This window comes from Chionomys nivalis, chromosome 24 (genome assembly GCF_950005125.1).
Source record: "Chionomys nivalis chromosome 24, mChiNiv1.1, whole genome shotgun sequence".
NCBI classification, from domain to species: Eukaryota; Metazoa; Chordata; class Mammalia; order Rodentia; family Cricetidae; genus Chionomys; species Chionomys nivalis.
The window spans coordinates 38,950,247-38,977,856 of record NC_080109.1 but is presented as its reverse complement, the minus strand read 5'-3'; the positions used below and the strand labels follow the sequence as shown (position 1 = coordinate 38,977,856).

The window sequence follows — 27,610 nt, the reverse complement described above, 5'->3', positions numbered from 1 at the left end:
CTGATATCAGCGCTGGGAACTGAACCCAGATCCTCTGGAAGAGCAGCAACAGCCCTTAATTGCTGAACTGTCTCTCCAACCTCATTGCTTTTTGTTGGAGGTGTTGGTTCTTTGAAACAGGTCTTTTACTCTATAGCCCAGGCTGATCTGAAACTCACTATGTAACCTAAGCTGGATTCAAACTCATGGCAATCTTTCTGCCTCCGTCTTCCAGATGCAGGAGTGACAGGGGATGAGCCACCACCTCTTACTTGGTTGGCAACCTGAAGGAATCTCTTCTAAGTTGTATAGGGAGGAAGCAGCATTGGGCTTTCACCTGCCTGACCCCTCAGCCTATTCTAATCTCCACAACTGCAGGTCAGTAGACTGAGATGGTTTCAATGACAATGTCCTCATGAGTCTCAGGCACTTGAATACATGGTCCCCAGTTGATGGCTGTTTGGGGAGAATTAGAAGTCAACAGCCTTGCTAGAAGAAGTTATTACTGGTGTGGGAGCTGAACATCCAAGACTCCCCATTTTCAGTGTGTTTCTTTGCTTCCTGTTTGTGGATCGAGATGTCATCTGTCAGTCGTTGCTTCAGCCACCTCCCACCTGGTACCTCCACTCCACCATCACAGCCGTCAACCCTCTGGAACCAGAAGCCCGAATAAACTTTTTCTTTAATATCTTGCCTTTGTCTTAGTGTCTGTCACAGTGATAGAGAAGTGACTACAGCGGAAGTTGGTACCAGGAAGTGGGCTATGGCTGTAACAGACCTTCCTGTGGTTAAGTGGAGGAATGTGGAAGACTTTGGGACTTTCAATCCGAATAGTAGCTGAATGCTGGAGAAGTGAGCGTAGTGGGCCATCCTAGGAGCTTTGAAGATAGTCATGCAGAGAACAGTGGGCCTACGGAAGCCTAGCTCAAGAGATTCCAGAGAGTAATAATGTTAGCAACTAGGTTAGAGACCATTCATTGAGATTTTGGCGTAGAATGTGGCAGCCTTCTGACCTTGTTCTAAGAGCATGCCTGAGGCTAAACTGAAGAGTAATGGACTAATTTCTTTAGCAGAGATTTTCAAGACAGACTAATATTAACAATGCTATTTCGTTATTAGTAATCATTCTTATGCAGGTGTACAGTACAGTGAAGAAAAAGTGGGAAATGCAAAATGTATACAGTTTGGGAAGGAAAAGCACACTGGCAGGATTAATATTACAGCCTAGGCTTGTGCAGGAAGAGAGGCCATAATTGTTAAAGAGATTGACACCATTAAAGGAGACTGGAATAAAGGGACGGATGCCCTCAGGACAAGGTCACAGGGCAATAAGGAATTAAAACCAATAACTAAGATGTGATTCAATGGGGCCAGGATCCATCTCAAGCTGGCAGCCAACTTGAGATGTCATCCACATGGTCCTGGCTTTAGAATCACAAAGGATTTTAGTAAAGAGGTTCTAGACTCTTCCTCTGTGGTTAAAGAGAGCCACCGAGGCCAAGCAGTGGGTAGCAGGGCAGAACCTACAGGAAGATCCTGAGAGAGCAAAAGGCCATGAGAGAGAGAAAGAGAGAGAGGCCTTTTGGTGAACTGTGAACATGAAACCTTGCCTGCACTGGAGACCCCAAGATGTTAGACATGCCAAAGCCTTGGAAGATCCACCTTGGAAAGCTGCACACAGGAAGTGAAACCGGCCCTAGAGAGAGAAGTATGTTCCAGTCAGCAAAGCTGAAAGGGTGGGGCCATCTAGGCCCTTTGACGTTGGACCTGGAGCTCTGGGATTTGAAGTTTGAGTCATAGGCTTCAGTCTTGCCTTCATTCAGTCTTTCCTCACTATGACACTATTCCTTTGTTTTGGAATTGTAATGTATATTTTGTGTCATTGTATGTTGAAAGTATGTAATTTTACAGGAAGTGACAATTAACCGTGTGCCTTGAATTTCAGAAGAGACTTTAAACTTTGGACTTTTAAACAGTGTTGAGACTGAAAGGCTACGGGGACCTTTGAAGCTAAAATAAATGCATTTTATATTTTAATATGGCCGCAAGATTATGGCCACACTAAATACCAGGAGTGGAATGTGGTAGTTTGAGTGAGACACCCCCTTTAAGTCTTGGGCATTTGAGCGCTTGGTTCTCAATTGGTAACTCTTTGGGAAAGGCTGAAGTGTGGCATTTCTGGAGAAAGTATGTCACTGAGGGTGGGCTTTGGGTTTTCAAAACACTAGATCATTTTGACTTTTCTCTTCAGTTTCCTGTTTGTAGATTGAGATGTCAGCTCTCAGCTGCTGTGCTACCTCCTCTCTGCCACCATGGACTATTACCATAAGGAACCAAGAGCCCCAAATAAACACTTTATTCTATAGGTTGCCTTTGTCACAGTCTTCTGGCATGGCAATAGAAAAGTAACTAAGCTATAGACTCAAAACATTCTTCTCCACACTATTAACTGTTGCATCTCAGGAAGAAAAGCTTCCCTGCAGTCTGACCCGCCCTTTCGATCCTCCTTCTGCTGATCAAATGGAAGCTCGCACTGCGTTTGCACATTGTCTGTGCATCAAATTCAGTTCCCAAGCAGAAACTTCGTCTAACACAGCATCCTGCAGGTTCGCACATAGCTGAAGTGTAGTGAGTGTTCATAACAACTTGAATGGCATCTGTTTAATAAGAAAAATTTTACCATTAATATCGCTCTGTTCATTTGGCATATTTAAATGCTGAAAATAGCACACCAAACTCGGTTCTATTATACAGTCTTTTAAAATTGTGTCTCTCTGTGTATTCGCCCATTATGACCCTGATTTTTGCATGGTTCAGATAGGTTACATTTTCAGGAAAAATCTCTGAGATTGGTCCTCATTCATCATCTCTCAACGCTGGAGCGTTTTCAGAATCTAGCCAGGCAAAGGACAGGAAGAAAGGGAGTTCAGAGAGAAAGCTGCTTTCCTACCATATGCGTCACATGCGATTCGTAGGGGCTTCTTAACATTTATAGTTTGTCATTCTTGTTAACGAGGAATCAGCCTTGTTTTATATATATATATACATATATATGTACACACACACACACACACACACACACACACACACACATATATATATATATATATATATATATATATATATATATATATACTTCTTCCTTTTTACTATGCTTATCTGGTCCATATTTATCATATATTTTTTTCACAAACTTCTTTACCAAATCATAAACTACAAAGCTTCAACACAGTCACTACTCTTAGGCAGTCAGCCTCATCACCACCACGTCTTTCTCTACCCCAACTTCACCTAATTCTGATCTCAAAGACCAGTAGGCCATTTGGGGTTACCTAGCAGGACCCTGAAGAGCCCATCTCAAAAAATAAAAGGCTTTTAAATCATTATTTGGGAATTTTGTCTTGCATCTTTGTTTATAAACAAAATTTTAGTTTACTTTTCAATTTTTTCATCTTAGAAAAAAAATGTATATCATTGCTGTGTGTTTAGAATGGCTGAGAACTCCAAATTAACATTGTGACTTAAGGGACCCTGGACCATTTGGACATAGGGCACTGGCAGGTCCCCAATTCCCTCTGACTTTCTTGGAGCTAACCCCCAAAGTCCATTTCCTTATTTGGCTATCCCTCCTCCTGAGGCTGACTACAAAGGTCCAGCTATCAAATTATTAAAATCCAGCAATCAAAGCTCCTTGTTCACCTAATAAACATGCCCAATTAAAATTAAATGCCTCATCCTAACATGGGGTTTCCCCTTATACCTTTATAGACTGCCATTTTACTGTGTGCCACATCTGTCCCCTCTCTATATCCAGGGGCAGTCTTTTGTTCTCCAGGACATATACCTCTTCCCCTTCTCCCTCATCCTCTGTCTCCTGTCTCTGTCCCTTATCCATGCCCTCTGTCCCTCTGGGGCAAATAAATCTCCTTTGTGCTGAGAACTTGGTCTTGGGGGTCCTGAGCTGATACTTTCAGTGACTTCATCTTGAACAAAAGCCATGGATTATGTTCTAATTCAAAGCCTATGTGAGTCACCCCAAGCTAACCACTACCAACATGGCTTCTAAAACAAAAACCTCTGCTGCCATGGAATGGCACCAGGTGCCCAGTCCTTAGCTGTAAGCCTAGGAGACTCACCTTTGCTTCCAAAGCCGTAGGTTACGATGGACTCTGCTTCCTGCTTCCAGGAGAGTAAAATGCCTATGACCAGCACCAGGCATAACACCATAAACAACAGATTTTCTTAAATAAGGCCAAATGCTGAGCACAGGTATCCTCCTTCCACGATGCTGTGAAGGGATTCTGGTCCTTCCCTGTCAGCAGTGTGGAAGGAAAAGACGTGAGAGACAGAACCACTGCGACGATCTTTCAACATACGTCGCAAGACTCCTACGAGCAAGCCTAGGCTACTACTCACCACATCTCGGCAAAGTCAGGTCTCCTTTCTCCTGGAGTGAAAGGGGTGAGGTAAGAAAGCATGGGGCCCTTTCTTAAGACCAACGACATCTATTTTCCTCAAAATCTTTCAGCGCAGCTCTACCGTTTTCTAACTCTGACTAATACTGAGAACACTGAGGTCACATTTCTCCCCTACATTTGTCAATCCAGTTAAAGATCCTTATTTGCTATTGAACTTCACTGGTTACCCTTGAGCGGTAAACCTAGTATTCAAGCCCTTACATATTTCAGCTACTACTTATTCATTCAGTATCTGGAGGTCACACAGAGTAAACTTGGAAAATAAATTGGTCAATGTCTATGGAAATGTATTGGAGTGTTGTCAGCATCCTAAAGAACCTGTACAAAGGGGTTCTGGTGTTACACCCTAACAGCTGTTTACTGCAGCTGCCAGTGCCTGAGCAAATGCTCCTCTCTCACACCAACAAGCATTATTCTCTCTCTCTCTCTCTCTCTCTCTCTCTCTCTCTCTCTCTCTCTCTCTCTCTCTCCCTCCCTCCCTTTTGTTGTTGGTTTTTTTGTTTTTGTTTTGTTTTGTTTGAGACAGGGTCTCTGTATAGCCTTGGCTATCCTAGAATTTGCTCTGGAGAGCAAATTGGCCTCTAACACTAATCACGGAGATCCACCTGCCTCTGCCTCTTGAGTGCTGGGATTAAAGGTGTGTACTGCCATCACCTGGCCTAAAGTCTCTTTTTAAGGCTTAGTCTTGCCTCCGATCCTGACTAGATTTACATTGAGACTCCAGCTAAGCAGTTAACTCTGTGGCACTACATGGTAGAGGTCATTGGTTGATTGGGGGGTTATTGTTGTTTGTTTCTTTAGTTGATGAGGTTTTTGTTCATTTGTTTTATTTCCCTGTTAATACCATTTCATGGAGGAAGGAGGAGTCTCAAGTGGCCTGCTTCCTGTGTCCTCCATTGGTACACTCACTAATGGAACTTCCTCCCCGACTAGCATCCGAAACAGGGTGTCTTCACTTTTCCCCCATGCAGGTGGCTTACAGATGAGCTGCCTGTAATGAATCTCTGGTCACTCTTCTGAGATTCCTAAAGTTTACAGTGTAGCTCGAATTTTATACTTAGTTTTTTAAAGTTAGTCATTTCTATAAATTCTAGACAAAGGGGAACTTATACATACCTTAGCCCTCCATTTTTCCTCAATTATCAATAATACAGACTCCAACTTAGAAACTTAAGGGTAAAAGTGAGGAGCATGACGGCGGGTGGCCAGGAAAAGCATGACTAACAGGATCAGCGAGAGTCCAAGTGCACCCTGGCTAACACATGGGTAGCCATGGGGTGCGTGCTTGCTTCTTAGATTCTGGTGGAAGGAATGGCAGATAAAAAGTGAGAGTGAATACTATTGTATTTTTTGTTGTTCTTTTTTATTAAAATAAGGCTGTGTATTTGACTGTGTAAATTTCATTAGCTGAGGATAAATAAGAACAAAGAGACAGGAACCATGACACCTTTTACTGTAAATACTAGACCAGCAACAGATGTGTGCTGAGCTTAGTGTCAAGGGCCCCTACTAAAGGTGTCAAATATAACAGTGAACATTGTTCTTTAGGGTCACTTTGTGATTCATTCATTTACATGCCAATGGTAAGAAAAGATGACTACTTTTTTTTTTTACAGGTAAAGTCACATGACTTCAGAAGATATTTTTTTATTGCTGCCAATTAAATTTCTCCAGAATTTTACTATCCAGGATATCACAATATACTATCATAAAAATGAGTAGAAAACTAATTATTGAACACATTCAAGGGTCTTCAAGCAGAACTCTGAAGAAAAGATTTCAAAATTCTATTCATATAAAATGTTCATCTTCTCAGAGAGTCCTATTTAAGTGGGTTTTGAAGCAGACGCATATTACTTAAAATGAAGGTAGCCATAATTAATATCATTTGAAGAACAATACACTGTAGCATACTTCAGCTCATAGAGTACATTCTGAAGACTCTTAAAGGCACAAACGGGTTCACCCCCCTCCAAGAGAAAGGCCATTTTACACAAGCACAAAGTGGGGGACAAGAGACGTGTCTATTAATAGGAAGGCAGGTAGCACTGATTAAAAGAAAACAGTCGAAGATTATCATTTGGAAGTAATTTCACAAGTACGTGCTCAGAGTTAATCTAGTCTGGAAAACGCTCTCTGAGAGTAATGCAAACTTTTATAATTAGGAAGTGTTTAAGATGAAAACTTAGCAGCCTAATCACATTGTCCTATATACAAAGCACACAGTTAGATGTTTTTGCATCTGAATGTCTTTCAGATTGTAGGGCATCTTTATGCACCATCCTCTAAGCCATACAGCTCCGGAGAGGGAATTGATCCTGTTGTTTAGCAAGCTGTTCTATATTTTACATAGCCAATAGAAATGGTTAATCAATAAATACTTATCTACAACACCTTTAATGAGAATTCATAGAAAATCAATGTTTGAGGATGGTAGTCTTTCTCGGAACACGGGATAATATTGACATAATTTCACATAAGTCACCAGCTGAGCAAGTTTGGGGAGCCATCTTACACTGCCACGCATTGTCAGCCTTACATGCTCTCCATGGACGAGAAAGGGACAGACAGTGGGCACAGTGGAGTAGTCTATGACATCATACAATTCACTCATGTAATGTATAAGGAAAAATATTTTCAAGAGTTTAGAAAATATTGTGTTTGACCAGGGAAGAGGCTTTAAGGAGCAGACAGTAAATCTTCCTCATTTTGCTCTCCTTCTATGAGTTCTACTGTGTATAGTAGCATGTTCTAGCTTGGATTCAGTTGTCAACAGTGACAACCCAGGGCTGTTGAAAAATTGAGACACTTGAACCTGGCCCCAAAGAGATTCTAATCAAGTACTAAATAATGATAGTCAACCACCTTCCAGACTGAACTGCCGACTGGAAGAAACTCTTCTGAACCTGAAAACTTTCCGTGAAGCTTAAAATATCATTCTCAGTATGTCTAAAGAAGTCGTGGAGGAAAGAATCTAACTATGCAGTTCTAATTCACTACATTAAAATGATCAATTGTTGTCTGAGCAGTCTTTAGCGTGTTTTGCGGTGAACCCATGTGCATACTTATGTTGGAGTGGACTAGAAGTAGAAACGTGGAGTCGTAGGATGTGTGCGCACTCACCTTAGCAGATACTGCATGGGCTGGGGAGACTGCTCAGGGGTGCAGCATTCATCAGACAGATGTGAGGAACTGGATTCCAGTACCCTGAAATCACAGAAGAGTCCGATGCAGTAGGTCGCACAGGTCTGTAATCCCAGAGGGGAGAGGCAAAAACAGAAGACTCTCCAGAGCTCATGAGACCAGCCAACCTGGTTGGCTAAATGATGAACAATTGGAAGGCTGCCTCAAACAAGGTGAGATGTGAGGACCAGCGCCCACGGTGGTCTCTGGCCTCTACGTGAGTGCTGTGTGAGGCGCATGCATACAGATGTGCAAACACTCACACACAGTTATATACACATGCAAAGACTTGAAAAGCAGATATTGCAAAATGGTTCTTGACCAATGTACAGCCCCCCTCGCAAAGACGGGGTTCTGGCTGCTCCACATTTACGGAAGCTTGGTGTACCCTGTCTCTTTCAAGGCAGACACTGAAGTGCTGTTATTTTTCTAATGCCTATTTAAGCTCTTAGCCATGACTACCATTTCATTTTGATGAGATTCCAAGTCGTTTTCTGTGTTTGTGAGTATGTGTGTTTGTGTTTGTATGTATGCATTTGTATGTGTTTTTGTGTGTGCATGTGTAATGTAAACTAGTATTTTAATGTTAGATTACAACCATATATGCAGCTTTGTGTATAACTGAAATCTTTATGAGCATTTCCAATATTCATAATATTCTTCAGAAATATGATTTTTTATTTTATTTATTCTATGTATGAGTGCTCTATCTGCACGTGCAACTTTATGCCAGAAGAGGGCACCAGATCTCATTATAGATGGTTGTGAGTTACCATGTGGTTGCTGGGAATTGAACTAAGGACCTCTGCAAAAAACAGCCAGTGCTCTTAACTGCTGAGCCATCTCTCCAGCCCTCAGAAATATGATTTTTAGGGTATCAGTCTAACCCACCTCATTGAAGGTAGTTAATTGTGCTCTAAAAAGTGACTAAAAGCATGCTGAAGGAAATAATACGGAAGTTGAGATAGAGCCCATAATTTGACTAGTTTGAGTTTCTTGTTAATTTAAAAGATTCTATTTTTAATTATGTGAATTTGTATATGTCTATGTGTAGGTTTGTGCACATAAGTGTAATGCCCACAGAGGCCAAAAGAGAGTGTCAGATCCTCTAGAGCTAGAGTTACAAAGCTTTGTAGTTGGGAGCTAGGAACTGAACTCCAGTCCTCAGCAAGAGCACTGTGAACTATAACCTCTGAGTCATCTCTTTAGCCACTACTTTAGTTTTAATTCCTGCTTTTATTTTAACTTGTCTAAATCATGGACATTATATTAATTCACTTGTAATTGCTTTACCACAAGACAAACAGCAATACCATGGACCTGTGGTGGTCACCCCAGGAGGATGAAGGCATACAATGTGGTTCTATTAGGAGAATTTGGGACCAATGGAGTGAGGGTCATATGATCTGAAAACCATTTGTATTATGTAAGACGAGGTGTAATTGGCACATGAATGCTTTAATGCTAGCCCAATATCTTGGAATATGGGTCTCTTGGTAAATGTGTTCTCAAAACCAGAAGTACAGTTGGGCACTCTACAAATAAATGCTGAGCATTCTCCTGCGGCAATAGCAAAAATGCCAAACTCTGCACACACCACAAGGATTAATTCTGCAGCTAATCATTACAGGGAATTTTAACAGTGGACATAAAACTCCCCATTAGAATAGGCATAAAAGATTACAAGACTTTAATAAGAATGTTGTTATTAGCTAGACTTTAGTGTAAATATCCACCTAACCAAGGTAACTGTTACTGCTATAATCCTTTGTCTTAGCACATTTATTACAATAATTAATATTTGAGGCAGGCTGCTATATGAAGAAGGGGTTTTATTTTGGCTCATGGTGATGAAGGAGCAAAGACTATGAGCTTTGGTTGGTGCCTTGTCCATGCTACATGGCAGCCTTGAGGCATGGGGGCCACATGACAAGGGATGGGAATCACATGACAAAGTATGGGGTACTTACAAATGTGCATGTATCTGTCCTCTTTCCACACCTTGATAAAGCACTAACAATCAGTCACAGGACTTCATTCTCAGGGTTTATCTAGTTCTAACCAGTTCTCAAAGACCCCTACATATAAACGCTCTAGTTAGATTGTTTTCATCCTCTTAACACGCCAAAGTGGGGGCATATTGCAACACTTGCCATATCAAAACCATGGCTGTCCCATGTAGCTGATTTAATAAACTCATTTTTTTCTGGACAACTCTTAGCATTAGATTATCAGTCAAATATCTTGTGCATATTAGGACATACATACATACATACATACATACATACATACATACATACTGAATGTTTTGGGAGTGTTTGTTTTTCACTGTTTTTGGTTTTGGGTTTTTGATGGCAGGGTTTCTCCACATAGCCCTAGCTGTCCTGGAACTCACTAGGCAGACCAGACTGGCCTTGAACTCACTGAGAACCACCTGCCTCTGCCTCACAAGTGCTGGGATTATACCTGGAAGGATATATTTCAATCTACTTATCATACAACTGCAATGGAAGATCCAAAAACCACTGGTATACCTAATATGGTAGGAGCACATGGAAGAGCTCTCTGAGGTTGTAGTGGAAAGAGAAGATGTGATTATGACCAGACATAAACCATCTTTCATGAGCCCTACAAGTCAGTATAAACAACAGCATTCCGCTTAACCAGAAAAGAAACCAGAAAATAGCTTGATTTTGTGATGGATTAGGCTTAAAAATGTAAGTGCTGAAAATACTGAGGCAAACCAGATGCCAATGCTGTCAAGACACGGTGCCTGCACTGAGTGTGTTTCAAAGCCTGTGGCCTTATCTTCCCTCTCCCTGCTGATGTGGTTGAAGATGCTGCACACAGCGTCTGCATCTTCTTTTGCATGTTGAGGCCAGTTCAGTAATAACCTGCATTTTACAAATTGTAACAACAGCTGCCTCTTCCTTGAGTTCGCCTGTAGACCTCTATGTAATGTTGGTTTGTGCCATACATGGACACATTGCATACATGCTCCTTGTTGTGGACAAGACATTGGAGCACCACAGTTCACATGATAGAGCACCACAGTTCACATGATGGAGCACCACAGTTCACATGATGAAGCACCACAGTTCACATGATGGAGCACTACAGTTCACATGATGGAGCACCACAGTTCACATGATGGAGCACCACAGTTCACATGATGGAGCACCACAGTTCACATGATGGAGCATCACAGTTCGCATTTCCATAAGGGATGACTTGTTATCACAACCAGAACTTAAACCAAAAACAGATGAAGCTACCAGAGCAAAGCCCCAAGTGCAAACACTTGTTTCCTCTAACACAAATGCCTTTCTCAATGTTTCCTGGACTTGGGTGGGTAACTCCAAAGACACCCTCCCACTCCCATCCCATGGCCTCTTGGAGTTTCTGTTTGCCTATACTGCTTTTTTTTTCTCTCTCAAACCCTGGTAAAAATTGTTCTCCAGGATAAAAAAATTAAAAAGGCTCAACAAGACCCTTAGATGGAAACCTCTGTGATCTATGACAGCCGGTCTCGATTTCTCCTGTTCCCAGATGGTTCCCATTCATAGTGAAGTTGAGTGTCTGTGTAGAGGTGTTTATAAGAGCCAACCTTGTGAAACTGAGCTGCAGAATACACCTGGTCATCTAGCATGAGAGGAAGACATTATGAGCACAGGTCAGTGCATTGTGTACAGACCTGCGGCCAGGACATTTATCCTACCCCTTTTACCAGATGCTCTGGAAAGATGAAGCCATGTGATGGCAGGTCCTGGAATTAATGACAATGAATTCCAGTCAACAGTCCACCACCCCTCCAAACTCTGTAGACAGTGTGCCACAGCAAAGATGGTCTGCGGTTGCTAGACAGCTTCAATGCAGACTCCAGAAATTCCTGGAAAGAATTACCTCCAGTTCATCAGTTCCCTGGGGTGTGCCGTGTGCTCCAGGTTTCCAGCTTTGTGAGCTGTTACCCATGATGGGTGGGCTTTGGTGATGCAACTATCTTTAAATCATTTTTGCACCCATAGGAAGCCCTTCACTCAAACCCCCGTAAGTAAACCCAGTTTACTCAATGGTTCAATGGGTTGGGCTTTTGTGCAACTTTTTACTTTGGTCTGTCATCAGTTCCCTATCTGCCTGAGTAGAAGTTTGTTCACATACACTCAGAAATAATGTAACAAAACAGGGACTCATTAAGCTTATGCCAATTGTAAAAATTAAGGCATGCTGAAAGGCAGAACGCACGGTGCATGGTTAGAACGAGCATAGATTTATGACAACCCTGCAATTTAATCTAGCACCATCTCATGTTTCCCATATGATATTAGGGAAGTCCCCTAATCTATCTATGCCTCAATCCCCACATAAATAAAAAGGAGGATCATAATAATAACTATCTCATTAAGCAGTTTCAGAAATTTGGTCAAACAATCCTTGTAAGCCCCTTTGTTCAGTTGAGCACATCATAAACACTCAGCAAATACTGCTTCATTATGTAAATATTGTCAGATACTATAAGGACCCTAATTTATCATCATCGCTATAATTAATCTATATAACGTCCAGTCTGACCAGGATATCTGCTTCCATATCTTATAGATAAGAACACTGGGCTTTGTAGGCCTAGGATCATTAGTCATCATCACACTGCTGATACATGACAAAGTATGAACCATGATCTTCTGCCTCCAAACTAATTTTATGTGCTTCTTTGCTCCTTTTTCTCTAATAATGTGAAGTTTGACCAAACTGTCATTTTCCTTTGGCTGTAGCGGTTGCTCCTGCATGGCTGATCACAGCACCTCAGAGAAAAGTTATATTCATTTTGGTCCATGGTTTCAGATGGCTGAGCCTGCAGCTGCTTGTCCCTGCTGACGCTGGGTCTGTGGTGATGAAGATCACCATCATAGCAAGGGGAACAGCTCAGAGACTACTCCTTTCGAGGCTGACAGACATCAGAGCAGGAGCCGGAAACGAGGGACCAGGCATAAGCTTTGATGACACAGTCCCCAGGACTTACTTCCTCCAAACATTTTTCCAAATCTACCAGAAGAGTACCACTATCTGAGACAAGGTCATTCAAGGCATACGGCTGTAGGGCATATTTCATATTTAAGTCATAAAGTTGGCTAACCTAGTTGAGATCCAGTAAAACAAGTTTGAGGTTAAGAGAAGCTGGGCTGGGAAGATGGCTCAGTGGGTAAAGTGCTTGCCACATAAGCATGAGGACCTGTGATTGATCCCTAGCACCCACGTCAACAGCTGGGCAGTGAGACTGTAATCCCAGTGATGGGGAGACAGAGACAGGAGGAGGAACTGAGATTGATCCCTAGCACCCACATCAACAGCTGGGCAGTGAGACTGTAATCCCAGCGATGGGGAGACAGAGACAGGAGGATCTCTAGAGCTTGCTGTCGATGTAGACAAACCCATGCACTCCAGGTTTTCTGAGACCCTGTATACAAAAATAAGATGGACAGCGATTGGAGAAGGCACCTGCCATCAGCCTCCAGCCTCTACATGCATCTGCATAGACCTCTCTCTCTCTCTCTCTCTCTCTCTCTCTCTCTCTCTCTCTCTCTCTCTCACACACACACACACACACACACACACACACACCGTGGGGGAAATCTCCATGTTGATGTAATCATCAACCATCTATAAAATTGCCTTTATCAAATTAAGTCAGGAACAAGTGTCACACAGCTCTCCCCATTCCATCGGAATGCCCCTGTATTAGCTCCCATTGTCTTCCCTAGAACTAGTACCCCTAGCTCTTATTTTGTGTTTCTGCCCACTTAATCCTTGATGCTAATCCTAGATACTGTAAAAATTAGATTTCACTGACTAGTACCTTAGCTTAAGAATCCTCATTGGTTGGGGCTCGAGAGATAGCTCAGGGGTTAAGAGCACTGACTGCTCTTCCAGAGGACCTGGGTTCAATTCCCAGCACCCATATAGCAGCTCTCAACTGCCTATAATTCAAACTCCAGGAAATTTAATGCCTCGTCTGCGTCACGGGATCCTGCATGCATGTAAGGCAGGCACATAAGCTCACACAACCATACAGATATACACATAAAAATAAAAGATCAAATAAATAATTAAGAGCATGGAAATAATCTAAGAAGGAATCTTCTTTGGTTATAATAGCTGCTTTAAAACCAACCCTGCCACTTTGGCTAGCCCTATCGACGCCACAGCCCAGGCCCTTGCCTAACTCCATGTTACTCTCCCCCATCGCAGTCACAATGAACATGACAAATTTTACATGCTTTCCCCTAACTGAAATACCTTCCTGTCTTCACACACACACACACACACACACCAGCACATTCCATTACCTCTCAAATCAGCTCAAACAAAATCTTCTTTACACGGCATTTACTCAGGACTTCATTACACGTGTAGGTGATGTACCAGGAACTAGGCTGGAGTGAGTCTGAGATAGACCCTGTGAAACTCTATCGAGCAGGGTAGTGATGATTCCAGCAGGAGGCAGGAGAGCAGTCTTGGTGGAGTATAGAGGACACACCCTCAGAGTACGGAGAAATTGCTTGAACTCAGATTCCCTTTATTCTCCCCCTCAGGTTGTTAGGGTTAGAAGTGTCTGTTAGATGTTCACCTCCCTGCCCAGGTCAGACTTTGTCACAAATGTCTGTTGAAATCCCCTGAACTATAGAGCACCAAGGTTAATAGATAGAAAAGCTTTCGGGAGGGGGTGACCTAGTTTTCTCCTGATTTAGTAAACAAAAACACATGATAGTCAGTTAATATGTATTTTAGACAAATAGCGAATAAATTTTAGTACACGGCAAATACTTAAAACCTGTATTTTAACCGGCGAGTCTAATTTTCTCTTCTTCTCTTAATCTGACAACCATATATAGGGTCATCAATTAATACTGGTAAAATAAGAATTAATTTAATTTAATGTGACCTTTTCTTAAATAAATATATATGTGTGTACACACATGCGCGCGTGCACACACACACATACACACACATTTTAGCAAAATGAAGTAGGTTAGTAAATCAGAAGTAGAAAACCAGGAGCAAGTAAAATCTACAATTGATACAATTAAATTTTAGATTTTTCCATGGGCTTTGTTGGACAGAACAAGTAATGCTAAGCTGCGTAGGTCTCTGAACATAAAGGATTGTTCCCTGGGAAGAAAAGAGTATTCTTTAACATAAAGAACAGTGGTGTGGTAGAACGGAGAGCTAGTGAGCAAGCCCACTTCCAGTTCACAGCAGTAGGTGTCTGAGCATCAGCACGGAGTAGATCCATACAGTGTGCACAGAACTACTCTTCAGTTAATACTCATTTCAATACAGCCAAAGATTCTTGGGGCACGGGGACAGCTAACTAAATAAAGTACTTGCCTAGCACCAAGAGGATTTGTATTCAGTCCCCAGAATTCATGTCAAAAAGTCAACAGGATGGCACATGCTTGTAATCCCAGATCCAGGGAGGCAGAGACAGAAGATTCACTGCATAGCAAGCCCAGCCAATCATGATCTCCAGGCCTCATAAAAACTGAAGTGACCATCACTCAAGGAATGACACTTGTGCTTGACCTCTGGCCTCCATACAGGTACACACACACACACGCACACACACAAACCCACACATATACCCCCACACACACACACACACACTTCTTTGGATTGGGAAAGTAGCCAGGTCTGATATGGGGACATACTTCACATTGTCCTGATGGTGGCCATTCAGTGGATTTTGACATGATAACGGGCTTTCCTCCGGATCCAAGACGCCTCCACATGTCTGCAGGGTTGCTGTTCCTTCTGGATGAAATGTCCTCAGACCATTCCATTGTTAGCTTTTGTTGCTGTGGTGACGATACCTGGAATAAACAACACAAAGAAGGGAGATTGAGCTTGGCCTTTGACTTGAAAGACATCAATCAGTGCATGGCTTCTTGACTAATTGTTCCTAGGCAGAATATTATGGTGGCAGGTGTATCTGAAAAATGAGAGCTGTTAACCCCATAGTAGACAGAAAGAAGACAGAGAGAGGAAGGAGGAGAGATAGGGACAGGAAAGAAGAGCGAGAAGGAGAGGAGACAGGGACAAGATATCCTGAAGGACCCCCTCCCTCTGACCTAACCTCCAGTTATGCTTCAATACCCTGTTCTTAGGTATGACCCAGGAAGCACATACTTCATGGACATGACATGTGTATAATCAGAGCTAGAGTGATCTGGTCAGATTATGATCATAACAATATTTCATTTCTACTATATTTACTAGGCCATGAAGTTCTTTGCGCATCTTAGCCTACAGTACCCTTGCCTAAGAGAACTCTGGCAGCCAAAGCTCCCAAAGACAGCCGAGACATCTTCCACTCCACACTTGTCCATGTTTGGACCATAAGAAAATGCAACAGCAAACATTTTTGCTTTGAAGAACTGGGGAACAGGACAAGGATGGGGTATACTATAACCATGGAAGATTGGTCCAGAGAGGTAGACTGAATACATCCTTGGGATAAGGATGCAGAGGACAGAGAAGCCTGGAGAGGAAAGCATTCATGTCCCGAGTTTTCTCAAAGATTGTTCTGAGGTGCTTCCCTCATCTTCTGCATATCCTCTAACAGCCTTGAAACACACCTGGCCCTCAACAAGCACTTCTACAGAAGGATTCACCGAATGCACTCTGTTTGGCATTTTCTCCTTTTCTTTAACCGCTTTCATGAAATTGTCAGCAATTCCCAAATGTTTGAAGTCAGCAGTGATGGGGATTTTTATTTATGCTTCTCTCAGCATACAAGAAGCCAATCTCTTTCCAAGCCAAAAAACTTGGTTAGCAAATGTTAAGAAACCTCAGAAACTTCAGTTTCCCTCACCTTTTTTATTACTAACACCTGCCCTCACACACATACACACACACACACACACACACACACAGAGAGAGAGAGAGAGAGAGAGAGAGAGAGAGAGAGAGAGAGAGATTTTCATTTGTCTTTCAGAAGGAAGAATTTGCAATCTACTGTGTTGCTATTTTCAGAATTTCTGTGTCCACATCTGACAAGCATTTGGCAGCAATGAGATGTCTCTGTCTACACAGAGAGGAAACGGCACTATAGTCGTGGAGGCTGAGAACATGGATAGAATCCCTTACCAGTGTCCAGTAACCCTGAAGAGTAATTAGGAGTCTTTTGGGACAAATCTAATAGCTTCTAAATTAATGAGTTTCAGAATACTTTGAAGTACCTAAACCTACATAAGTATATAGATTATACAGATAATAGATTAATAAAAGATGGATGATAATAGATAGAAGATAGATAGATAGATAGATAGATAGATAGATAGATAGATAGATTTATAGATAGATAGAGTCTTAGAGTTTTTATTGCTGTGAACAGACACCATGACCACAGCAACTCTTATAAAGAAAATATTTAACTGAGGGGGCTCGCTTAGAGTTTCAAAGGTTCATCATGGTGTCATCATCACGGTAGTAAGCATGGCGGCATGCAGGCAGATGTGGTGCTGGAGCTGAGACTGCTACATCTTGCAGGAAACAGGAAATCAACTAACACAATGGGCGGTATCCTGAGGGTATGAACCCTCAAAACCTGCCCCCAAAGTGACATACCTCTTCCAGACGGTGAGGCCCAGATTAAAGGCGCGCCATTCAGTCTCAAGGCCTGGATTAAAGACCAGCTTCCTCCAACAACATACCTCCTTATAGTACCACTCTGTAAAAGCTTATGGGAGCCAAATACATTCAAATGATCACAGATATATATATATATATATATATGTGTGTGTGTGTGTGTGTGTGTATACACACATATAGATAGATAGATATAGATAGATGACTGAAATTGTTAAGCTCTGTTAAGTGATCTATTGAAACTCTAATTATAATACAGCCAACTCCACAACATTTTAAATTAATGTGTTTACATGTTCCAAGTGTTACACAATATGGTTTTAAATCAGCAGCACATACACTTTAACACACAATAAAAATAATCAAATCATTTGTAATGATTTTCTATAAATTCATTTCCCAAAGTCCTTTACTCAGAATCTTGATAATTTTAGAGAATTTCCAAATGTTTTGCATTTTAAAAGATGTCTTTGAGCTTACATCACAATGAATGTGTCCTTAAAAGTAAACTTGTTTGCAGTATAATTTGGATCTAAAACATGTACATCTCATAATGGAATGCATTCTTCTGTTTTCCATAAGCTCAGGATACTGATAACTCCCAATTGATAACCGTCAACATTTATGGCAAGATTTTAGTGCTCTCAATGACTTCATCATCAGAACAGAGCATTGTCCCTGCCAATCAGTAGCTAAAGAGAAGCCAAAGATCCAATGAACAAGACATTACAGGACCAAAAGGCTGGTCCAAAGCCCAGAAGAGAGTGGACAGCATTGCTCCAATCTGGTGCCATGCCAGGCATTTCATGGTTTGAAGAATGTATGTTTGTCATCACTGAAATCTGGACAACATCTGCCAGCAGCTGGTTGATGGATGCACTTGGACTGTTTCCTCTTTCCATGCAGAAGGCACTGGAATACAATCTAAAGGGGTGCTCTGAGCAGGGTTGTGTGGTACATGAAGTAGTTGTTCACTTAGTGGCAGCTGAAATACAAAGTGGGAAAAGGGGTGTGTCAAGAAAAATCACAGATCAGACTCACCACCAGCAAAAGGTGATTTAAAGACATGGGAGTCAAGACTCCTAGCTTTGATTATGTGGGACATGAGTGCATGGTTGTATCAACAGAAGCCAAAACTGAGTGAAAAAAAATTATGAGCATATTCTTCAAAGCAAGCAGAACTAAAGATCATGCTTGTGGAAAAAATTTCACACAGAAGTTTAAAATAACTCCTTAGACCTGGTTGAAAGTTCTTTGACTGTAGTATGTCCAAAATAGACGTATGTGCATAAATATCTTGCATATGTATACATACTATATATATACATAAAATGCACACACGTATATATATATATATACATGTGTGTGTATATATATATATCACACTTGTGTGTGTAAGGACATAACATTAGTAAGATAAGTCTGCTTTGATGGAAAAGAAAGAGGACACAAAACAATACACTGAAGAATATATTCAAGACAATTGACATAAAACTACAGCAAGATCAGGGGCACTGAGGAATTGGATGTTATTACGTAGAAGATCACAGAGGGATCTTTGACAATGAGTTTTGAGCAAAGGATTAGCAAGAGAGAGGGAGAGGGGGAGAGAGAAAGAGAGACAGAGAGAGAAACAGAAAGAGAGACAGAGAGAGAGACAGAGACATACCAATATCTGCAATGTATTTACACATGCCCAAGGTTCTCTGTGTGTCACAAAAGAGGAAGCCAGGTGCTTCAGGCAGCTGAGTGAGTGGAAAGCAGGATATAAGAGACAATGATGTCAGAGGCTAGTGTGCCTGCAGGCCCCGACCTCACTGTTGTGAGGGAAGAATCATTCTGGCTTCTGTGGAGGAGTCTGCAGAGAGAAAAAGGGCGGTGCAGAGGCTGCTTCATCCCCAGGCAGTAAGAACAGCAACTTAGACGAGAGATTGTGTTCAAAGGAGTACAAGGAGCCCTGCACATATCCAGCAGAGTTGAGAGAATTCAGAAATGGCTTGGTTTGAACATGAGAAGGAGTGGAGTCAAGGATGACTTAATGTGTCATGCCTTCCTCAGAACAATGGGATGGCCATGTAGTGTTGGGGAAAGCTTCAGAGGGAAGGGGAAACACGAGTTTAGTTTAGAGGCTTGAGTTAGGGTTTGGTTTATCAGTTTATCAGTCATCTAAGAAGAAATGTCAGGTAAGCACATGTGTGTTGGTCTGGAATTCAGAAGCAATATGAAAGTTGAAGATGAATATGTCCTCAGCAGGAGAATCCATTGAACCAGGAAGAGCACTGAGGGTAAGTGGAGACCTAGACACCAATGGAGCCATAGAGGATGATGATCAGCCACAGGTTGGGCCACTGGAAGGCCCCAAACAGCCTGTTCCAGGCGCAAATGAAAGGGTATTTTAAGAAGGTAGTAGTGAGTATCTGTATCATATTTGCCAATGGGGACTGAGAACTGACCACATTTGGTGACATAAAAGGCAACAATAACCTTAACAAAAGCAGTTTTGATATTTCCCAATGGACAGGAGCCAATTAGACCAGATTAGCCAGGGGAGCACGGTAGTGTCTGAAGATGAGGAGATGCCATATATGGTTTAAGTCAATGGAAACAAGCCAATAGAGAGAACAAGCTATCACTCAGAAGAACCGGAGCAGTCCAGGTACAACATTTGTATGAAGAGAGTGAAAACTTTTGACACAGATGAGAACAAAAGAATGGGTGTGAGGCTAAGAATACATGGATGAAATGTCTTTTTAGGTTTCCTGTTAACCCAGTGAATTTAAAAGTGAAGTGACCAGTTGAGTGTAACGGGAAACAGATTTTGTATATTAGTAGAGGAAGATGGTGGATTGATGAAAGGAATGTGGCAGGATTTACTGGGTAACTCCTGCAAATGGCCTAGTTGGAATGTATAGTCCAGGGTTTAAGAAGATGCCACCAGGAAATTGGATTTAATCTGCATTATGGAGATTGAGGGTATTTAAGATGGATGGAATCCTTATCACCATAACTATAATCATGGTCATTATAAATTGTTCTTTTTCTGTGATGCACTTAACCCCAGGCTTAGCATTTTAAAGAGAAATTATTTGCTGTTGTGGGACAATGGTCTTGTACCCTGTCATTTGTACTGTTTTAATAAAATGCTTGAATGTCAGTAGCAAGACAGGAAGTAGAGGCAGAAGTAGAGGCAGGGCAATGAGAATAGGAGAATCCTGGGAAGAGGAAAAGGTCAGTCTGCACTTGTCACTCAGACCAAGAGGAAGCAAGATGAGAATGCCTCACTGATAAAAGGTACTGAGCCTCGTGGCTAACACAGATAAAAATTATGGTTAAAGTAAATTGTAAGAGTTAATAAGAAGCCTGAGCTAATAGGCCAACTAGCTTATAATTAATGTAGACCTCAGTGTGTTTCTTTGGGGCTGAACAACTATGGGCGTGGGCAGGACAAAAAAAAACTCTGTCAACAAATGGACAACTATATCCACATAAAACCTGAGAGAGCTTGGGAAGTAATTCTAGACACAAAAGAACAGAGTTAAGCACAGCTTCTTGGGTAGCAGCATTTTCTCAGGTTGACTCCCTTTGGTAGAGACAAGCGTGTCTCATTTAAGAGAGGCTTCCTGACTCAGTTTTAACTGAAAAACCTTTGCAGCCCTTTAAAGAGGCCATGCAACAAAACACTTAAATGGTGTTTATGAATATCCAACAGCATGCTTCTTGGTGGTGGCAGGGACCTCGAAACTCCGTAGAGTTGGGGCAATAAATATGGCTCTAGCAAGTTCCTCTGCCATGAGGCTAGACTCTCGAAGGCTAAGGAATGGGGTGACTCCAGCCATCAAAGCCACGACTTTAATCCTAGCTGTATCACTTAGAAAATTAAAGAATTATGTGGTCAGAAAAGAAAAGAGATATACAGTAAAGACAGATTAAGATGAAGAAAACCTCTAAACAGTTTACAATGTGTTTAGAAATATGTGTAGGCTTGTGAGAGAAAAGAAAAAGGATAAAGTCCTTAACAAAGAAAGAGAGTAGTTGGGTGTGATGGCACACACCTTTAATCCCAACACTTGGAAGGTAAAGGCAGGTGGATTTCTGTGAGTTCAAGGTCAGCCTGGTCTACAGAGTGAGTTCCAAGACAGCCAAAGATACACAGAGAAACCTTGTCTCAAAAAAAACAAAAAGTAAAAATAAAAATAAAAGAAATAGAATTTAAAATAAAGCCATGTAAAGATGGAAAATACACTGAGAATCTGTATACTGTATATCATTGTGTTGTCTTTGAATTTTGATGGCTGAGGAAGAAACAACCGCTGCTAAAAGACATTTGATTACAAATGATGCTGGATTAATAAAACATGTATATTTGAAAATGCTTTGACTTTAAAATTTACATCAAGAGGTATGTTACTTTGTAGAAGAGGTTTTGCTTTTGTTTCCACAGGAAATGAGAGGCTGTGTATTTATTCAGGGTTAAGAAAAATCGGGTATAATTGGGGAAGACCCCCAGAAGAACCTCTGATAGGAGCAAATGGTCCAGATGATCCAACATTTCAGAGGACTTCTGTTGGAGTTTCCTCTGAATTCTACATCCAGAACAGTTTCAAGGCTGAGATGATCAAGCCTCAGGGAATACACCAGTCAGGACTTGATAATAATTCTAAATTATCTTTAGGTGTCCATAAGATTATCAATGCCCCCAATCAGCAGGAAGTAGCCTGGAAAGCTACTCCCACATTCCCAAAAGTAGAATATGGGTATTTATCTTTGTTTAGAGTGATGGTTACGAGTTGTTATGAATAATGGTCTGGAAAAAATCTTTTTTTAAAAAAAGAAATTAGATACAGAATTTTTGTTTTGGAAAAAACGGGGGAAGTGTTATGGGACAATGGCCTTGTACCCTGTCACTTGTATTGTTTTAGTAAAATGCTGATTGGCCAGTAGCCAGGCAGGAAATATAGGTGGGGTGACATGTCAGGAAGTAGAGGTTGGGCAATGAGAACAGAAGAATTCTGGGAAAAGGAAAGAATCAGTCTACAGTTTTCACCCAGACCAAGAGGAAGCAAGATGAAAATGCCTCACTGATAAAAGGTACCAAGCCTCATTGCTAACACAGACAAGAATTATGGGTTAAAGTAAGATATAAGAGCCTTTTATAAGATACAAAAGCCTGAGCTAAAAGGCCAACCAGTTTATAATTAATCTAGACCTCTGTGTCTTTCTCTGAGACTAAATGACTGCAGGATAGGGCAGGACAGAAACTACTGCATGCATGTTTATAAGGCCTTGAATCCACTGGATCTGGAATTAGAGACAGGTATGATATATAGGTACTGTGAATCAAACTTTGGTCCTCTGGCAGAGTAGCCAGTGCTCTTAACCATTGAGCCATCTCTCTTCCCCTGCAGTGCACTCTTAATGATAGGCATTGTTATCTCCATTTCACAGGTGAGGTAATGAAGACCTAATGTAACTCAGGGGCTTACAAAGGTTGCATTTGTCTAGTATATGCCTAATTGCTGCAAAATATCAGTGAGATGTTTTACACATCTTAAATTGGCTTCTCATATATGTCCATTAGAAATAGAACAGGAGAAAAAGGACATATGACATCAGAGTATACTTTGAAAAGATCTTCCCACAGCTGCTTTACACACACACACACACATAATTCAACAATCAATATTAGGGCAACCATGACTTGCCAATTCAAATGCCAAAGAAATTTTTCTGTTGATATAAACATTTCAGAGAATGCAGAGCCAGTAACTTGCTTTTTATTGTTTGATCCAATGACAAAGAACAACGCTAAGAGCTATGAAATGCTTGAGCATTTTATAACCTCAAAGACTTTGCAACTCTTTCTCTTATTCACCGTAGGAATTATTTTGCCTTTAGGGTTCAAGCCTCTCTGCTCTGGGTACCAAAAGGAACAATTCAGTAAAACTTTGGTAGGGCAACTTAAAGAATAGGTCCTAATGTCACTTGGGCCACAGGACTACACTGTTCTTCACAATGTATCAAAATTCCTCTTCATTAAGTGTCACTTCCAGAAACTAAACTGCATCCTTGACTTGACTCAAGAAAAAGAAGTACATGGTTATTCCTAAATGATGGGGAAGAGCAGAGCTGTGCGGTGTGACTTTAACCTAGGAACAGAAGAGAGTGACCATGGGAGCAACAGCATCTAATCTGCAGCTCTGCCTTCTTCCTCCTATGCAGTAAGCCCCATCCGGGCAAACAAAAGTCTTCAGTAGGTTTCACTGCCAACCATGACCTGTCTTTATAGTTAGGAAAGTTTTAGTTGGAACCTGTCAATACTCATGGGATAAAGGGTTGTGAATTATCATAGAAGCCTGAAGAACAGTTAGGAGAAATCAGAAGGATAAAGAAGAGGAGGAAGAAGAGGAGGAGGAGGAGGAGGAGGAGGAGGAGGAAGAGGAAGAGGAAGAGGAAGAGGAAGAAGAAGAAGAAGAAGAAGAAGAAGAAGAAGAAGAAGAAGAAGAAGAAGAAGAAGAAGAAGAAGTCAGCTAGGTGAAGAACAAGAAGAAGAAGGAGGAAGAGGAAGAGGAGGAGGAGGAAGAGGAGGAGGAAGAGGAGGAGGAAGAGGAGGAGGAGGAGGAGGAAGAGGAGGAGGAAGAGGAGGAGGAGGAGGAGGAGGAGGAGGAGGAGGAGAAGAAGAAGAAGAAGAAGAAGAAGAAGAAGAAGAAGAAGAAGAAGAAGAAGAAGAAGAAGAAGAAGAAGAAGAAGAAGAAGAAGAAGAAGAAGAAGTCAGCTAGGTGAAGAACAAGAAGCCTGGAAAGAGGCCCTGCAATCTCAGGCAAAAAAGCAGCTGTATACCCTGCTGGGCAGGCCAGCTAGGAAGGCCACTCCTGTGTGGCCTGTCCCTGGTCCCAGAGTCCTGTGTTGCCTCAAAACACCATCAAGATACAAAATGACATGAATGCTTGACATGCACAAAGAAGGAGAGTGTGGCCAGGAGCTTACTCATGAGTCTTTTTCTCAGAACCCATGGCACACACTCCATGGTTTAACCGTAACAAAATTTTGTGTAAAATATTCTTCCCATAGGCATTGTACAAATGTGTCAACTTTCCTCCCTAATCCATGAAAGTTGCTGAAATTAACTTTTTAGGCTTCTATCAATCTCTCTTTTTTTATTTCACTAATAAAACTTTAATGGCAAAGTTCATTTCACAAAATTTGGAAACACAATGTAATGACATAGCATTCCAGGGATACTGAATTATGAAATAAAAGTGTAATATTCTCTCTCTCTCTCTCTCTCTCTCTCTCTCTCTCTCTCTCTCTCTCTCACACACACACACACACACACACACACAAACACACACAAACACACACAGACACACACTCACACAGCCTCTCTCATTATCTTCAGTACCTGAATATAATCAACTTCTGAAAAATAGCAAATTTTCAGTTAACAAGAATCTATATTCTGTTGCTCAAAATAAAACAATAAATATATTCTCAGCCCATGAAAACCCTCCAAACAATTTTGTCAAATACCATCAAAATACACTTCAGCTGCTTTATAATAAGCACCAAGAACTTTGGAATGATACAAAGCTTGTAAAAATACTAATTACTTAATTATTAAACTCTTAATGGCCTCATTAGGATGCGTGCTTGCATGATGTACAAATCGAACCTGCACATTAGCAAATGCAAAACACATTTCTGCCTACACTACAGAAAATAGGTGCGGTGATACTAATACAAACCAGAGAGCTAATGAAATAAATCTGAATGGGTCCTGAGCAGGTGGAAGAATAGGTGCTCTGGTAGAGAATTCCTACAAACCTGAATGTGTAGACACCCAGGATGGGGTGGGGAAATGACAGCAAACACATAAGACAGGCCTAGATGCCTGATTCCTGTCGGGGCAAGAGCAGCAAACCTCCTGGCATCTACCCAGCCTCTCACTGGGAGTCAAACATTTTTAGTCATTCTTTGTGACTTCCACATGACTTTTTAAATTTTTACTTCGATAACGAAGGGTGATGGTGAGTGAATTTCTTCATTTTGTAAATGGAGGTAATCAATATTCATGCTAAAAGGGTCAGAAAGCAAAAGATTAACATATATACGTGTGTGTATTATAATATATATATGTATATATAGAGACACTCATACACACACATACACACACACATATATATATGTATATATATATACATATACACACATACACCCATATATACATGCAATCTTGAGAACATTACAAGAGAAATTACTTTTTAAGTGTTATTATTGGGGATTAAACTCAGGACCTTGTGCATGCTGGACAAGCACTCTACCACTGACACACATGCTTAACAGAAATCACTTATGTCATTTGTATTTACTGATTCAAATTTCTAATTTAGAAGAAGTGCTTCATTTTAAGCAAATTAATAAACTACCTTTTTCTATCACTGTTCACTTATGTTGTTCGTAGAAGGCCATTATTAAATGTTTTATATTGTATACCTTAACAAAAATTTGCGATTATTTTAAAAGTTATAAGGGCCTGGAGAGAAGGTTCAACAATTAAGAGTATGAACTGTTCCCACAGAAGACCCAGGTTTGATCCCCATCACCCACATCGGGCTGTTCACCATTGCCTGTAACTCTAGCTCTAGGTCACCTGACCTTCATGGGCTCCTTTATGGGCACACAAGCACGAAAATAAAGGTAAACGTTTTTGAAAATTTTGAGAGTAGGAATGGAAAGCCACTGAATTTAAACATGTCAAGGCATTCCACTCATTTTGCCAAACAATCTCTTGAAAAGATAAACTGTTAAGGATGCAGTCCCTGCAATGCCAGAATTTAGTTCAAATCCTTCCCCCAAAACAAGCATTGTCTAAAATAGTTAATAAAATTTCTCCAATTTGATGATAGTGACCCTTTAGATAAACATATTATTTCTTTCATTACTACTTTTGTCTGCTCCCTCCTCTCTCAGACAGAATCTTAAGTATTCCAAGCTGGAACTTGCTGCGTAGTGAAAGATGACCTTTAATTCCTGCTTTCATCTCCCAAGTGCTGGGAATCTGGGTGTGCACCACTGTGCCCAGTGTACGAAGCATTTCACCTATGCTGGGCAGGGACCCTACAGACTGAAGTACATCTTCTTCAGTCCAATGTTTGATAAATTATTTAGTGTTTATTTCTATTTATTGATTATTTGTACTTCTAAATCTTATGAATTTCCCAATTGTCTATTTATCATGTCCCTATTAGTTGCTTCTAAGACCTTTTATTTATAGAAGGTATTTGTATACTAAGTATTATTACCCATTATCATTTATGTCATGAGTTCCTTTTCCTTTGTAAAGTTTGAGAGCTTCCCAAGGCTGAGCTATATCTCTATTTGCTCAACTGAACTGACTTCCTTAGAAGTGTTGGATGGTATGAAAGGAGGCTGATCCATTTACAGCAGAGACTATCAGATATCTACCTACCACCTACTAATTTATAAAATTATAAAGTTTTCCCACTTTGCATTGTGTGGGAAAACACATCTTCAGCTCTTGCAGACCTGCCTTGGGATCTAAGTGACGAGCCAGGAGGTCCTCGCTTCCTCTCTCAGAAGCACTTGGCATTGCAGGTCTTACGAGCTTAACAAGGAGGGCCAGTGGAACAGGCAGCATGATCCCATCAGTCCCTTGCCTTGCCCAGGTCTCAGATTTCCACTCATGATAAAAGTGCATGATGGGTGATTCTGCACGTCTGCATTGGCTCTGCTCTTCAGTGTCACTTGACGGCGCTGCCATTGCAGATGCCTGGAAATAAATGTTCATCAAGTGGACTAAAGTGTTTCACTGGTAATGAATACTGGATTCTTTATTTTGCAAAATGACTGAACACATTATCTCAATTAACATCATTATTACATATTTACTCTCTGGAAGTACAATAGGCGCTCTTTAGACAGCTGAAGATGCTCACCAAAGAGGCTTATGCTTCAACAAACACTGAGTAACCAGACGCTATGCACAATCCATTGTGCTACACTGAGAAAACTGTTATCTAAGAAGAGTGTCTGCTTGCTAGACTCTCACAGCTTTGGGGAGGAAGAGGACCTGTAAATGAAAAATTACATAGTCTTTGAGGCAGTGCTGGTAAGACAAAACGTCACCATATGATCGCCAGCAAACCAGAGGAACAAGACTTCACCCGTAACTTTCACAGCAAGTCCAGAAGCAAAGTTACAGTTTCTCTAACTCAAGAATGTAAAGTTGCAAGAGGAAGGCAGAGGAAGCACCGTGCTCAAACGTGATAGCCAACCTGGACCAGTCAGGCACAGAGAGCTTCCGAGCTATT

The 27,610-nt window shown here is 41.2% G+C and overlaps 1 protein-coding gene across 1 annotated transcript in view; it reads right to left on the bottom strand.

The window, feature by feature from the left end:
* Positions 1 to 27,060, bottom strand: part of LOC130865776 (ferritin, mitochondrial-like) — a 105,080-nt gene extending 78,020 nt beyond the window's left edge. Inside the window, 4 exon segments of the mRNA XM_057756740.1 lie at positions 7,581 to 7,705; positions 12,658 to 12,771; positions 15,344 to 15,505; positions 26,902 to 27,060. Of these exon segments, the coding sequence (XP_057612723.1) occupies positions 7,581 to 7,705; positions 12,658 to 12,771; positions 15,344 to 15,505; positions 26,902 to 27,060 (560 nt within the window).
* Between the last annotated feature and the right edge of the window lie 550 nt (positions 27,061 to 27,610).